This window comes from Epinephelus moara, chromosome 6 (genome assembly GCF_006386435.1).
Source record: "Epinephelus moara isolate mb chromosome 6, YSFRI_EMoa_1.0, whole genome shotgun sequence".
Taxonomy (NCBI): Eukaryota; Metazoa; Chordata; class Actinopteri; order Perciformes; family Serranidae; genus Epinephelus; species Epinephelus moara.
Genome location: NC_065511.1, coordinates 30,033,491 through 30,050,487, shown reverse-complemented (window position 1 = coordinate 30,050,487; position 16,997 = coordinate 30,033,491). Strand labels below are relative to the sequence as shown.

Below are 16,997 nucleotides of genomic sequence, written 5' to 3'. Positions count from 1 at the left end.
AGTATGTATTAATATCTGGCAGTATACATGTGTGACAATAGTCATATGTGTATAATAACAGTAGAAGTATGACTAATATCACATTTTCATGACATTCGATATTATGACTTTTTTAATCACATGTTTATGACATACTATACTATGACTTTTTTTTATCACATTTTTTGATATACTATCCTATGACTCTTTTAAATCACGTCAATTATGACATACTATAATATGACTTTTTTTTAATACAATTTTTGACATACTATTCTATGGCTTTTTTAATCACATTTTTCGACATAGAATACTATGACTTTTTTAATCACAATTGTATGACATAGTATCCTATGACTTTTTTTATTAAATTTTTTTCACATACTATACTATGATTTTTTTTAACACATTTTTTCACATACGATACTATGATTTTTATAATCACATTTTTACGACATACTACACTATGACATGTTTTAATCACATTTTTTTATATACTATTCTATGACTCTTTTCAATCACGTGAATTATGACATACCATACTATGACTTTTTTAATCACATTTTTTCACATACGATACTATGACTTTTTTTTATTACGTTTTTTTATATACTATACTATGACTTTTTTTTTTTTATCATTTTGACATACTATACTATGACTTTTTTTTATCACATTTTTTTGACATACGATACTATGACTTTTTTTAATCACATGAATTATGACATACTAAACTATGACTTTTTAAATCACATTTTTCACATACTATACTATGGCTTTTTTATCACATTTTTTGATATACGATACTATGACTTGTTTTTAATGACATGAATTATGACATACTAAACTATGACTTTTTTAATCACATTTTTTGACATAGTATACTATGACTTTTTTATTACATTTTTTGACATAGTATACTATGACTTTTTTGTTACATTTTTTGACATACCATTCTATGGCTTTTTTAATCACATTTTTCGACATACGATATTGTGACTTTTTTAATCACATTTTTATGACATAATATACTATGATTTTTAAATCTTATTTTTGATATACTATGCTATGACTTTTAAATCACGTCACTTATGAAATGCTATACTATGACTTTTTTTTATCACATTTTTTGACATACTATACTATGACTTTTTTATTACATTTTTAAACATACTATACTATGGCTTTTTTTAAATCATTTTGACATACTATACTAAGACTTTTTTTTATCACATTTTCTGACATACTACAGTATGGCTTTCTATAATCCAATTTTTTGACGTAGTATACTATGACTTTTTTTTTTATCATTATTTGACATACTATACTATGACTTTTTTAATCACATGAATTATGACATACTACACTATGGCTTTTTATAATAAAGTTTTTAGACATACTTTACTACGACTTTTTTTCATCACATTAATTATGACATACTATGCTATGACTTTTTTTTATCACATTTTTGACATGCTATACTATGAACTTTTAATTACGTTTTCATGACATACTATGCTATGGGTTTTTTTTAATCACATTTTTTTGACATAGTATATATGAGTGTTTTATTACATTGTTTGACATACTTTACTATTACTTTTTTAATCACATTTTTATGACATAATATACTATGATTTTTAAATCTTATTTTTGATATACTATGCTATGACTTTTAAATCACGTCACTTATGAAATGCTATACTATGACTTTTTTTTATCACATTTTTTGACATACTATACTATGACTTTTTTATTACATTTTTAAACATACTATACTATGGCTTTTTTTTTATTCATTTTGACATACTATACTAAGACTTTTTTTTATCACATTTTCTGACATACTACACTATGGCTTTCTATAATCCAATTTTTTGACGTAGTATACTATGACTTTTTCATTACATTTTTTGACATACTATACAATGACTTTTTAATTACGTTTTCATAACATACTATGCTATGGTTTTTTTCATCACAGTTTATGACACAGTATACTATGACTTTTTTTTTTATCATTTTTTGACATACTATACTATGACTTTTTTAATCACATGAATTATGACATACTACACTATGGCTTTTTATAATAAAATTTTTAGACATACTTTACTATGACTTTTTTTTATCACATTAATTATGACATACTATGCTATGACTTTTTTTTAATCACATTTTTGACATGCTATACTATGACTTTTTTATCACATTTTTTGACATACTATACTATGAACTTTTAATTACGTTTTCATGACATACTATGCTATGGGGTTTTTTAATCACATTTTTTGACATAGTATATATGAGTGTTTTATTACATTGTTTGACATACTTTACTATTACTTTTTTAATCACATTTTTATGACATAATATACTATGATTTTTAAATCTTATTTTTGATATACTATGCTATGACTCTTTTAAATCACGTCACTTATGAAATGCTATACTATGACTTTTTTTATCACATTTTTTGACATACTATACTATGACTTTTTTATTACATTTTTAAACATACTATACTATGGCCTTTTTTTTTTTTTATCATTTTGACATACTATACTAAGACTTTTTTTTTATCACATTTTCTGACATACTACACTATGACTTTCTATAATCCAATTTTTTGATGTAGTATACTATGACTTTTTTATTACATTTTTTGACATACTATACAATGACTTTTTAATTACGTTTTCATGACATACTATGCTATGGTTTTTTTCATCACAGTTTATGACACAGTATACTATGACTTTTTTTTTATCATTTTTTGACATACTATACTATGACTTTTTTAATCACATGAATTATGACATACTACACTATGGCTTCTTATAATAAAATTTTTAGACATACTTTACTATGACTTTTTTTTATTACATTAATTATGACATACTATGCTATGACTTTTTTTTTTATCACATTTTTGACATGCTATACTATGACTTTTTTATCACATTTTTTCACATACTATACTGACCTTTTTTATTACATTTTTATAGATACCATACTATTACTTTTTTTTAATCACTTTTACATTTCTGATATACTTTACTATGACTTTTTTTATCACATTTTTTGACATACTTTACTATGACTTTTTGTAATCACATGAATTATGACATACTAAACTATGACTTTTTAATCACATTTTTTGACATACTATACAGTGACTTTTTTTTATCACATTTTTTGACATACTATACTATGACTTTTTTTAAATCATGTTTTTATGACATACTACTGTACACTATGACTTTTTGAAATCACGTTAATTATGACATACTATGCTATGACTTTTTTTTTTATCACATTTTTGCACATACTATACTATGACCTTTTTTTATTACATTTTTATACATACCATACTATTACTTTTTTATCACTTTGACATTTCTGACATACTACACTATGGCTTTTTTAATAAAATTTTTTGACATACTTTACTGACTTTTTTTTATCACATTTTTTGACATACTATACTATGACTTTTTGTAATCACATGAATTATGACATACTAAACTATGACTTTTTAATCACATTTTTCACATACTATACTATGACTTTTTTAATCATATTTTTTGAGATACTTTACTATGACTTTTTTTATTATCATTTTTTGACATACTATACTATGACTTTTTTTAATCGTTTTCATGACATACTATACTCTGACTTTTTTTATCACATTTTTGATATACTATGCTATGAATATCATAGCATCTCGTCAATTATGATATACTATGATATGACTTTTCTTTTTTTTTTTTTAATTTTTTGACATACAATACTATGACTTTTTTAATCACAATTTTATGACATAGTATCCTATGACTTTTTTATTACATTTTTTTCACATACTATACTATGATTTTTTTATCACATTTTTTCACATACAATACTATGACTTTTTTTAATCACATTTTTTTATATACTATGACTCTTTGCAATCACGTCAATTATGACATACCATACTATGACTTTTTTCATCACTTTTTTTGACATGCTATAGTATGACTTTCATTCATCATATTTTTGGACATACTATACTATGACTTTTTTTTATTACATTTTTAGACATACTATACTATGACTTTTTTTGTCACATTTTGTGTCATACTATACTATGACTTTTTAATTCCGTTTTTATGACATACTATGCTATGTTTTACTTTAAATCACATTTTTTTAAAACTATACTATGACTTTTTGTAATCACATTTTTTGACATACTACACTATGACTTTTTTATTACAGTTTTTTGACATACTATACTATGACTTTTTTATTACATTTTTTGACATACTATACTATGACTTTTTTTAATCACATGAATTATGACATACTAATCTATGACTTTTTTTAATCACATTTTTTCACGTTATACTGTAACTTTTTTATTACATTTTTTCACATACTATACTATGACTTTTTCTCATTACATTTTTTGATTTACGATACTATGACTTTTTTTAATCACATGAATTATTACATACTAAACTATGACTTTTTAATCAATTTTTTTACATACTATACTGACTTTTTAATTACATTTTTATGACATACTATGCTATGACTCTTTTAAGTCACGTCAATTATGACATACTATACTATGACTTTTTTTTTAATCATTTTTTGACATACGATACTATGACTTTTTTAATCACATTTTATGACATACTTTACTATGACTTTTTTATCACATTTTTGATATACTATGCTATGACTGTTTTAAATCACGTCAATTATGACATACTATACTATGACTTTTTTTTTTATCATATTTTTTGACATACTATGCTATGACTACTGATTCTGATGCCATTAAAATGTCAAAATAAAAGGTGACAGTATTGTATGTCTTAAAAATGTTATTTAAAAAGTCAAAGTATAGTGTATGTATATAATGTCACAAAAAACGTTGAGGTATAGCATGCCATAAATTAAAAATGTCATAGCATAGCATTCCATCAGAATCTTCCTGAAAACTGTGTAAGTGGGTTTTAACAGGAAATTTTCTTCCTGTGAACGGTTGGTGATTGAGGCTGATTGAATCTTGTTTATCAACACCTCGGACATGTTTGGATGCAGCTGTGTGCTTCCTTGCCTTAATTGGACCATTAAGATAAGCCTCCTCTTTCTGCACTCTCCAGACTTCTCCCTATGGTAATTTATATTCCTCATTGCCCTCAGTTACTTAACTTCTTGCTTTGTGGTGTTATCAGTAGATTAATAACTCAAATTTCCTGAGATTTTATATCTTGCCAGGCTGTTCAATGGCAGGAAAGAGAGAAAACAGAACATGTACTGGTTAACAGCCCCATCTAAGAACATACTAGCTACAGACCTGAGCATCCAGGGGATAGTATTTAGTGCAGTGGCAGCTCAACATCTGGGGTGAATTGGTCTGCAAAACCAACTTCTCCTCTGAGAGTGAAACATGAGGTGGTTCTGAAACAAAGAGAAACAGAGGAAGAATTTAAAGACATTCAGTGGATTTTTTTCTGAATTGAGAGATTTGGGTGAAACTTACGAATAATGTGGAGTTGAATGACCTGCTGGACATGGAAAAGACCGATACTGACAGTACAGATGTAGGTCCCCTCATCCATCACTCTAAGCTTGTTCAGCGTCACAGCGGCGTTACCCTCACCAACAACCTGGGCCACCTCCATGCTTGATCCCCTCCTTTCTGCATGCACTGAGGACAGAAAGTCAAACAGGAATTCACAAAACAATATTAACTTAAGGTCCAATTTATTACTTGTTCTAGAGCTTTTGAATGTATATACAAACAAAGAAATTTCTTGGACATATTTCGATTCTGTACTGTTCTTGTCTTCTCTATTTTGTATGTTTTGTGCAGTTTTTCTGGCTTTTAGCTGTGGCTGTTAAAAGCTTAAAGTTTGAAGTCTTACAGAACAATCCTACACATTAAATGTTTATAATATAATTTGTGAAGTGTTCTTTTTATATGATTTTGTACAGTTATGGTTACAGAATCTCACTCCACCTCCCCAAAACAAAACAAAAAATCAAGACAAAACACAATAAAAAAGTTGAATTTGACTGATAGCATTATTATTATTATTATTATTATTATTATTATTCAAAATTTCTATAGATATTGTGATAAAATAATTGGCCACAATTGTGGTATAGTAAAAAATCTGATAGCGTGCCAGCCCTAGTACTCATGTTATGTCTTTTTTCAATTAAATTTCTGTGTCTTAGTTACCTCATCTGTGTAATAGGTCTTGTGGTTTGACAGCTAATTTCATGATGTACTACCATGATAATTTATGAGACAAGTTTAAAACCACACTTTTTTATTTTTTTTCTGATGCATTAACTTGGTTTTATACCAATGGCTAACATGTTTGCACGCCCCAAATATGTGAAGAGGTTTATGTCTGTTCAATGTCAAAACAGCCACTTAGCAAAACTCATTTTGTGATTGTGAAATTTGCCAACATCATCCCCAAAGCCTCACTAAAAATGAGCATTTACAGGTTATTTTCATTTATTTTTTCATGAACATCAAAGCCACTGAAGTCACTAATGCACTTTTATCAACACTATCAGTGCTGTCACTCTCAGAGCCACAAGAAGTCGCAGTCGGAGTTTAAAATCCTCCTAAAGAAGCTGCATAAACCAGAGGAGGTCAGGCATACCTGTTCACACACAGCACTTACCCACTGTGCTCCCTTCTACATCATCCAAGCTTGTCTTCATGTCAAGCACTTTCCACCCTTTCCCCCTGTGCTGCAGTCGCCACTCAATGCCCACTTCCTGCGCTAAGGGTACGTCCTGCTGCTTGAAGCCACAGTTGAGGAGAGCATCACCTCTCAGGGTGGCAGTCACAGATTTAATGTGGGAAAACACCAGGAATATCACTGAAGGACAGAACACAAAGGCAACAGCAGAGAGAAAATAGTGAGAGAATTATATTATTGATGGAAGTGATTCAATGAAAAGATGAAATGTGATATTAAACTCTGGATCTCACCCTCAGTCAGAAGAGTTCCTGACTGGCTAAGAGGCAGACCCAGTTTGCTTTGTATGAGGGTCGACAGGTCCTTCTCCACCGGCAGAGTCTGCAGAATCAACGCAGTGCTGAACTCAACTCCCTCCACATTTAGAGACACCATGAAATAAGCTGGATCTGAACTTTCCTGGGATCCACGAGGGGTGTAACGGCTTATTTCACACATCACCTCCTGATCATTGCAGTCCGCATGGAGCAACACATGTACATTTGGGATCTCAGGTGAAGACACTGCCACAGAGAGATGAGAGAACAAGAAGTTCAACACAAGGTTGTGCAACATAACACTAACTTTATATGTAGAGAAGTCATTAAAAACCTTTGGCTTCCAACAGGATAGCATCTGGGTCAGGGATTGAAGGCGGGACAAACGGCGTGAGTGTTTCAAGTGATTCATCTGGAGGGACTGAGACGTCTTTTAAAACAAGAGTGGCTGGAGTCCGTTTGAAAAGCGATCCACCTCCCATTCCACCCAGCCCCACTCCCTCTTCCACCAGGGTGCAGGAAAGTACCACATCTGTGACCCCGTCACCTGAGAAACAAGGGGCAGATTAAAAAGAAACCAAGTCTTCTTGAAAATCTTAACATATCTGGAAATAACGAGTAACATGTTTTAACTTTACACAGTAACATGGAGGTTAAATCTTTAACATAATCAGGTAAATAAATACCAGAAGACTATTAAACAGAAATAATTGTATGGCTTTATTTTATGGATCCATTATTTCTGAATAATGTTTCCAGGTTTGATAAAGTTTCCTGGATTCCTAATTATTGACAAATAAAGATTTACTTTTATTTATTACATTTTTTTCCAGCTATGTTGATTCTAAGAGTAATGGTTGATTTCCAGATGAAATTTCTTTAAGAAACAGCTCCATTTAAATCAAGTATTATGTCCATTCATCATTGATTTTATTTATTCATTTACCACTGAAATATTTTTTCTTCATAGCCTATATGTTGAACTGTTAACTTGCCTTTCCCCAACTTTCATATCTTTGCATGTTTAGCTGACCTGCTGTGCACCAGCACTGATGATATGAACACAGGTGTAGGTTTCAGGAGGGCACAGGGGACACGCCCCCCTCAATATTTCAAACGTGCATTTATGCCCCCCAAGTAAAAACATGAAAGTAGCAGAGGACTTCTATTTTGACGAAATTAAAAACATTTGCACCATTAAATGATGTGGAAAAAACAGAAATTGGTGCATAAAAATTGACCAGAATGCAGGAAATAGTGTTTGGTGCTCAAAATTTTCTGGCAGAGGACCCCCAAATGTTGACAGACCACCCATGGATATTGATATCTGATATTCTGAGTTAGACCACAACAGCAGTTAATTTCATGTAATTTATTAGAAATACAAAAAGTGAAAGTCCCACTTTACAAATATTTACAGTCAATCACATGGTTCTTTCCAGGAAACTCCCCAGGAGTTCACACACCTTCACACTTACATGTATCTAATGTGACTCATATAATGATTACCAAAATAACTTCTATCAGACACTGTGAGACGAATAGTCCGAGTCTAAAAAGATTATTACTGAGCTTGAAAATCAACTGACATTGACATTTATGTCCCTCATTTATTGCTGCACCAATATGTCAAGATTAATGCTCTTACCATGAGCGCACGTCAGGAAGGCTCCAAATAAAATTACTGCAATCATCATCATGGAGTCCGGTACCGTGTTTTTATCAATTAAAACTGTTGTAACACAGCTGAACTCTAATACAACAAGATAAAGTAAAAAAAAACCTGCCGAGAAACCAAAATCACGACTATACTTTCACTTTTGATTTCAGCGCTAACAACACCTGACTGTGTCACTGCACTCGGAGCTTTACAGCCTTTCCTTCATCTCATCCATAATGTAAAGTAGCTGTATAGCGATAAACATAACCTAATGTAGTCGTAAAGTCTTCAGGTTGTACAGGACCTGTCGCTTCGTGTTGCTGTGTGTAGCATGCGCAGAACGCAGCAGTGGAGCAGAGAAAGTGAAAGTAAGACAGACAGGATCGTCCAATGAGAGAGCAGCAGAGAGCGGGTCATGGGTCAGTGTTTGACTGAGATCTCTGGGTAAGATTGTTTTTGATTTTTAATGTGATTCAGCTACAAAAAGGAGACAGACATTTGCATCTGTATATAATTTGGAATATAATAGGCTATATGTATGCAGGGGAGTCGTAGTGGGGGCAAAAGTGGGACTGCTTATCCAGGGCTCAATGGGAGTGAGGCCCTTGAAAAGCCTGGAATGAAAAGTTTGGTTTTGTTTGCATTTTTTAATTTATTTTTATTAATTATTTATAAGCAATTAGTGCTTTAACTAAATTAAAACTGGCTGAATGTGGCTGGAAAACAGTGGGAGCTGTCTGAGGCCTCTCTCACCCCTCGAAAGCACAAAACAATTAACTCCACCCAGGATTTATCTCTGATTGCATCTAGATCTGAGTGAGTAAGTGCTTATTTTCCTGGAGCACCAGTGTACCCTGTCATGTCTTTCTCGGGGTTCCAAAAAAGAAAAGAGAAGGACAGAAAGCAAACTGTGTGAACTCAAAAAGTGCTTGAGAGAGACATGGATCGAGAGAAGAGGGACAGGGGGCCCACAGAAACTACTTAAGGCCTGGGTTTAGTGAAATCGTGTGTGGTCAGTTGTAGTTATGAATCCACAGAAACACAAGTATCACAGAACTCTGCAGTTCCCCTTCAGCTCTACAAAACATGTTAGTGTCTCAATTGTTTTGCTTTAACAGTCCACATCCATACTGTTTTGGTCCAATCCCAAACAGGTTCAAGAGCCAGATATTTACATCAGGATTTGGTGGAGTTAGAAGGAAATATTGGATTTACGTTGATCATGTGGACACAAACATGGCTCCTAATGAATGATAACATTGCTCCATGTCTGCTGGATATGTAAATAAGCCGTTTGCTATAGTTTGCCACGATTTGGTAAGGTGATAATTTGTCAATGTCATGTTTACACCTTGTTCTGCTCCATGAATGAATTGTGTGACTATAGGTGACCTTTGATACAAGTGGTAGACTACTGCCTGTGACATTTGGCTGTTCAGAGATTAACTTACATGTTTTGTTGCTGCTTTAGATTTTTCTTTCTAATTCAAAGGGGAAAATGTCTTCAAAACAGAATTTTCAGTTTAATCACCCTACTCATCTGACTGTTCAGGTGCTGTACCTGACCTTCATCACTTTATTGTAATTGGATAAGGAGGGACTGTATGAGCCAAGTTATTCTTCCTCATTTGTTTTTATTTGGCAGTATTTGTCTCGTTTTGTTCAGCACAACAATTTTTATTAATGTGGTGATGAAATATGTCTGATTCATTTCTCCTGTATGGTCTTGTTGATCCAGCCTAGGTAGTTTGCTACTCTGGTGTAGAATCCATATGTTCCCTGCTTCCCACAGTCAGCCCCCCAGCTGACAATCCCAGCGGCCCAGAACCGTCCATTGTCTCTCAGGGCGAAGGGGCCTCCACCGTCCCCCATGCAGGCATCCTGCCCACCCTCGGGGACTCCAGCACAGAGCATGTTACTGGTCGCATTTGGTACATGGTCCCTTGTCCACTTCAACAAAGCGATTGATTTGCTGCATGTCTCTTGACCCACCACAGGCAGTTGCACGAATCTCAGCTTCCTTGATAAAAAACGTTGGTTATTAGTTCCTTTAATGCCAAAGCCTGACACCAGTCTGAAAAAAATGGAAAAGAGACAGTTACGATGAGCTCAAGATAAGAAAACAAATCAGAGTGTCCTGTCTTGATGATTTATATGTTTGCACAAGTGGGAAAAAAGAACTGACTGGCATTTTGGGATTGTATTAATTAAAAGCAATATAGGCCTAAAACAGATTATATTATATAGCATTATGAAATGAAACCCAGCAGTTGTTTCTTTACCCCATCTCTCCAGTCATGTATGTGGCTCCCTCTGCTGGCAAACATATTGGCATAATGGATGAGTTGAATGTGATTGGGTGGGGCATTTTGATCAAGGCAATGTCGTTGTTGTAGTCTAAGCCGTTGGGGTTGTAGTATTCAGGGTGAATGTGGATTGAATCAGCAGACACAGGAGAGTGCAACAGGGCTTTAACATCAGTAAGTCCCATGTAAATCTGCAAATCAATAACATAAATGTCAATTAAAAAACATGGAGGCAATGGACATGTAGATAACACTTAAAATAGACCACTTACCCTGACATACTCATTTGATACTGGATTTCCGCCATGTGTTAGGGAATGAGCTGCAGTCATAATCCAGCGGTCTGCAATCACCATGCCTGCTGCTCTTCCTCCATCTACACTCAACATCACTTGCCAGGGGATGGTGTTTTCTGGAGCTTCACTGCCTCCAATGATCCTCTGATAAGTAGAGATGAGTTTTGTTGGCTGACCGCAGACTGGATGAGACAGACATTAGTTGAGTTCACATGGACACATACAGCACATGCATGTTTTAATCCAAGCCTCTTGGACTAGGTTTCAGTACCAGGTATACATGTTAGAGTGACATCTTTGTGGTTTGACCTCCACTTTCCATCTGATTCACAGGTGAAAGTAACTGAAAACCAGAGGGGAGAAGATAATGGCATTTATTTTCAGTTGAGATATATCAAAAATTCAAATACTTTTGATAATATTTTTGGAATAATATACGCAATTATCTCACCATTTCTGCCCCCAGGTAGAGTGTAAAATGGTTCATTACAGTGATACTGAACAACAGAATGGTACTGATTCTGAGAGCCAGACAGGTAGGTCACCCCTCCATTCAGCAGAGGTTCAGGTTCTCCACAATCAATTACTGCAGATGAACAAAACAAGGACATGTTAATATTTTGCCAGTTAATGAACAAAACATCACACCATCATCAGTTTGTATCCTTGGTCACAAGTCACATAGATGTAGTAACATTAACAAAACACGTGTCTCTCTCTGTTCACCCCTCACCATGTGCGCTGTAGTCCAGGCTCCAGCCACGACTCAGGCCTTCAGCATCAGTGTGGTAGTCCAGTCTGACAGTGTTAGAGTTTGTAGCTATGAGACCTGGACTCTTTCCACCACACAGTTTCATGGGCTCTCTGCCTGGAGTGCTCACCTACGAGGGGAGGAGTAGTAGAAAGTTAATTGATGTAAACTGAGGCAGACTCGCCTTTTTTATTGCCTTTGTTTTAAGGAAACCATTTGCCAATACCTGCAGCCAGTGATGAAGACACCTGGGACCTTGCTCAGTGTCCACATTATCTATGTGGAAGTTGTCAGTGAAGTTGAGAGTGATTGTGAAGCTGGGCTCCACAGAGATGATGTACTTGCAGGACAGAAGAGGAGGTGAGGGGTGAGGGTATGCTGGACTGGCCAGGTGTCCCTCATGCTTATCAAATATACAACCATCACAGGATACTGTAGGAAGAAGATGAGATTCAGTAATTCCCCTCAAATTGAAAACAATTTTTTTTCATTGACTCAGCAGTATTAAAGAAGTATTTCACTGCTGGGGAGATGGTCTTTTTTTTAAAAACTGGTCTTTCTAAGCAATTAAAAGACACAAATACTTTTAAAATTGGTGCTATGTGACCAGAGGAAACAGAGGGAAAGGATTGTGACATTTGCCTTTTGCTCAAGAGGAAGAAAACTGCCAGAAAGCACTGTGCTGCACTGGACAAGTATATGGTCCTGCTGGTGGGTGACGTAAAGTGGGCTTGTCCGTTTGACACAATGACAACTAGCTGATAACAAACAATCTCATATTATGGCTAAATGGTGCAATAAAATATGCAGCAGCAGAATGCAGAATCTTGGTTTATATTTGATCAGCACTGCCGAGTTTAACAGTTTGATCTGAGTTTGAGAGACAGAGAGGCATGGGTGGGTGTCTCGATCTGCTTTGTGTCCATGTTGGCAGGCAATATGAAAATGTGGAAATACCACCTGTTGTTTGAGCAAAAGTAGCCAAGCTGGCTAAAATCGGCCACATAACGCATTACATGTTATCCAGTCGATTTAAGTTGGGATATGTGTGCTCCTAAGATGGAGGGAAGTTTACCATAGTTCATATACACATGGCTACTACCCACATTGTTATGATACAAAGCTGGGTGAAAATGTATCCCTCAAATGCTGTAACTGCTCAGCTTCAAAGGTTGACACACATTAAGTATGCATTTACTGTATAGGATACTCACACAGACATGTATGCTGGTCTAAATGACGTTTGTAACCATCATAGCAGGAGCAGTGGTAAGACCCAGGGGTGTTGACGCAGATCTGAGAGCAGAGTGGACCTGATCCATCTCCATGGTCTGATTGTGAACATTCATCTATGTCTGATAATGAGAAGGTCATTAAAGGGAAAACCTAACGTGAAGTTTCATTTAAGTTATTTATGTATATTTCTATTGTTGTTTGTCTTAGCTTTAATTTGTGAATTAGAAAAAGTCTTGTCTTAAGCTGATTAACAAGATTAACATTGTCATAATGTCATCTATAGAGACAAATCTCAGAGCTGCTTAATGATTGATCAACTCCTAGGACACCATGACAGCAGCCATAGTGACATCACTGGTTGATTCTTTGAAGGTTTTGATGATTCAGCTCAAAGGGATGCTGTTATGTAAATGGAAATGCACCATGTTGGTTGTGTTTAATGGTGGAATTTCTCTTAAAGGTTTAGGGGACATTTAGTATTGTAGGGAAGATGGACGTGAAAAGAAAAGTCCTACCTATTGCCTTGTAGGTAGCTGAGAAGCCGATGTGCTGTTGGAGCTCTGGAGTGGAGGCACTTGTTTTGAATATGAGAGTCAGTGTGTTGCCTGGAGAAAGGATCGGCTCTTTACCTGGGTGATCAGCTGAATTTTCCTGGCCACAAAACTTTCCCAGGACCTTTTCATTATGGAAAACCTGCAAAATGTAAAGAGTAAAACATTTATTGTAAGACCACAGATCATGATGAGGCGCTCCTTTACATACTGTCAAGTTGCTCAGACTTAAGCTAAAACACTTAACTGATGTGACATTAGCACAACAGTCATAAAGTCAGTGAAGAGACTCAGTAATGCGCCTTGCACAGCAAAATACTGTATACCTTAAGGCCCTGACACACCAAGCTGACGGTTGGCCATTGATCAATGTCAGGCTGTTGGTGAGCGTCTGCCACCCTAGTCAGTACAGTGTGTCCGACACCACTGACCCTTGTCGGTCCCTATAGGCTTATTTTTTGGTGGATTAAGCATGTTGAACAGCGAGGCCAGTCGGTGAATGAAATCACTCTGATTTGCAGTTCAGCTCAGCACGCAAGAGGAGAAACAAAAGTGAGGAAAGTAAACAAAAAGCTAAAGTCAACAGGGAGTGAGATCGAAACAAACTTGTTCCGTAAAGTATTTTTTTTTTAGTCAGTGAGCTCTTGAGCAGAAATGTTTCATATAATATGTTCTGTTCAAGTGGTTCCCAACTGGTGGGTCGTGGGTCCATTCTTAATGGACCTTAAGTGACTTATGAACATGTCAAGTTTGTAAAAAACACACTTTATTTTGAAGTAAAGTGAATTTCTGGCACCGACCTTTTATTTTGAAGTGCTATTTTCCTCTGTAAAGTGAGGGAATAACAGGCAGCTACTTTAAAGAGACAGCAGATTAGATCAACAACAGTATGAAGCTGAGTATATTAAACTGTGTGGACCTTGAACTAACGACTGAGGAAAATCTGGACCAGTTGGGAACCAGTGCTCTATTCTTTCAACATTGGATAGTGTTGTTAATGTGCTAACTGGCTAACAAACGTCAAGACGGTCTTCTGGATTCTCTTTTTGAATGAGGAAAACAGACTACCGCTGTTGTGGAGAGTCATTCCCTCTGGTGCAGGCACAGAAAGTACGTGCTGGTTAGGTGTCGGGGACTTCAGAATTGTTTCTCTGCTCTTTGCAGACGTGCAGTCTGGTTCTGCTGGCTTCATCAAACCATAACTTCCAGCATGCACTGGGACAATTTGTAGTTGAGTGTGAGGCAGGCGGGATGAGAGTCAGCACCTCATATTCCTAGGTCATGGTTCCCTGCTGGAAAACTGTGCATTGCTTCTTGCGGATCAGAAGTGAGTTGCTGCCCCAGTGACAGGAGTTCAACTATCTTAGGGTTTTGTTCACACATGAGTGTAAAATGTCACATGAGATCAACAGATTGATTGGTGTAACAGGAAGTTAAAACCTTTCATCTACCGGTAGATCTCCAACCAACACCTATTGTCATGAGCTTTGGGGAGTGACCGAATTGATGAGATTGTGGATGCAAGCGGCCAAAATTAGTTTCCCTCCATAGGGTGGCTATGCTCACCATTAGAGATAGGGTTAAGAGCTCTAACATTTGTATGGAGATGGTAGTAGAGCTGCTGCTCCTTCATGTCAAAAAGAGCCCACTGCGGTGGTTCAGGCATCTGATCGGGATGTCTCCTTGGCGCCTTCTTTTGGGGCTGTTCTGGGAATGTCCAACTGGTAGGGAGGCCAATTCAAAACACGCTGGAGAGATTATATATTTCATCTGTCTTGAGAAAGCCAACAGCCCAAGGAGGAGCTGGAAAATGCTGCTGGGGAGAGGGACCTCTGGACTACCTTGCTTTAGCATACTGCCACCACGACCTAGCCCTAGATAAATGTCCAGAAATTGATCGATGGAAAAGGATACATCTGTTGATTCGTCTTTCAGAAGTTACATAGTCTCGCTTTAACAGAAACTGTAAAAAACTGTGCATGAGGACAGGATGTAAAATGCTGTGTACACATTGAGTGGAGTCTGTTACAGCTTTGAGGCACCAGACAACAAGTCTGAGTCAAGTCCTCACTGCATAAAAGAAGTCCAGCCAGTTTGAGTTGAAATTTTTGCCATTCTTTACCATCAGATTTACTGTTTATCAATTAGAATGATCAGCCTGATACACAATAAGAACTTCCCTGCAATGATTTGTTGTTGATAAATGAAAAAAGATGGAGTCCCTGGTTCCAACTCAAGACCTCACTCTCTGTAGGTCATCAATACTCAAACCAAGGTGATGTAATAAATATTAGACTAAATTTGGGTTCTGGACAGTGCAAAAACACTGATATGATGTTTTCAAAACTGTATAATGATAATAAGGCTCTGACCGTCAGAGAGTCTTGCGGGCAGCCTGAAGAAGCTTTAATATCCAGGTGTGTTATTGACAGCTGGATCTGGTATCCTGCTGGAACCCAAAGGTCCCATTGCCTCAGCAGGTTGGGAGGGTAAGGCCGGGGATACTGAGGAGACTGGACCTCCCCATGTATTACAGACTCAGAGACGGGCGGCTGCCAGCACTCAGTCACTGACAAACACAAAAACCTGTATTTGTGCATAAACAGAGAGCGTTGGCACCAAGGTATGAGTCCAAAGTTGATACAAACAGAAAAAGAACAAACACAGTATGAGTCATTTTAACTTTTGCAAGAAAATAGTATTGCTATAGGTTTCTATATTGTACTTTGAAAAACTGATTATTTAATCAACCTTAAAAGCAGCTCAGACAGTGCTGTGGTGTAGTTCAACACTTACAGTATGTATATACTGAAATGTATTTTCAAGATAAACATTCATGAAAAAACCTAAAACCTGCAACATGAAGGTGAAAACATTTGTTATCATAGCTTACCATATAACACCGTAGGTCCGTCTCATGTCAGCAGTTAGTTTATCTCTGTGTGACTGAAGCTTTAGGCGATATGTCTCATGCTCAGATGAACCATTAATGTGACACAGGCTGTGGTTTGAAATATTTTGCAATAGAATTTAACCTCCAGGATTTGTTTGTCTTGGCAAAAATAAATGCAGGCATGAAGTGGAGGACAACAGGATCAATAATGGCTCAATAACTCTGAATAACCAAACTAGAAGAATGACGAGTAAAACTGAGTTTGTGTGCAAAGTACAGTGAAGAC

At 35.7% G+C, this 16,997-nt stretch overlaps 1 protein-coding gene and 1 pseudogene across 1 annotated transcript in view; both read right to left on the bottom strand.

The window, feature by feature from the left end:
• The window catches only part of tapbpl (TAP binding protein like), an 18,737-nt gene extending 8,581 nt beyond the window's left edge, over positions 1 to 10,156 (bottom strand). The window contains exons 1-6 of the mRNA XM_050047455.1: positions 8,667 to 10,156; positions 7,353 to 7,565; positions 6,995 to 7,264; positions 6,681 to 6,881; positions 5,519 to 5,686; positions 5,333 to 5,436 (exon numbers count right to left, since the gene is read on the bottom strand). Coding sequence (XP_049903412.1) covers positions 5,333 to 5,436; positions 5,519 to 5,686; positions 6,681 to 6,881; positions 6,995 to 7,264; positions 7,353 to 7,565; positions 8,667 to 8,718 — 1,008 coding nt within the window. The 5' untranslated portion in view covers positions 8,719 to 10,156. The remainder of the gene's footprint in view (positions 1 to 5,332; positions 5,437 to 5,518; positions 5,687 to 6,680; positions 6,882 to 6,994; positions 7,265 to 7,352; positions 7,566 to 8,666) is intronic.
• A 136-nt stretch (positions 10,157 to 10,292) lies between these two features.
• Positions 10,293 to 16,994, bottom strand: LOC126392141 (complement C1r subcomponent-like; annotated as a pseudogene).
• Positions 16,995 to 16,997: the final 3 nt, after the last annotated feature.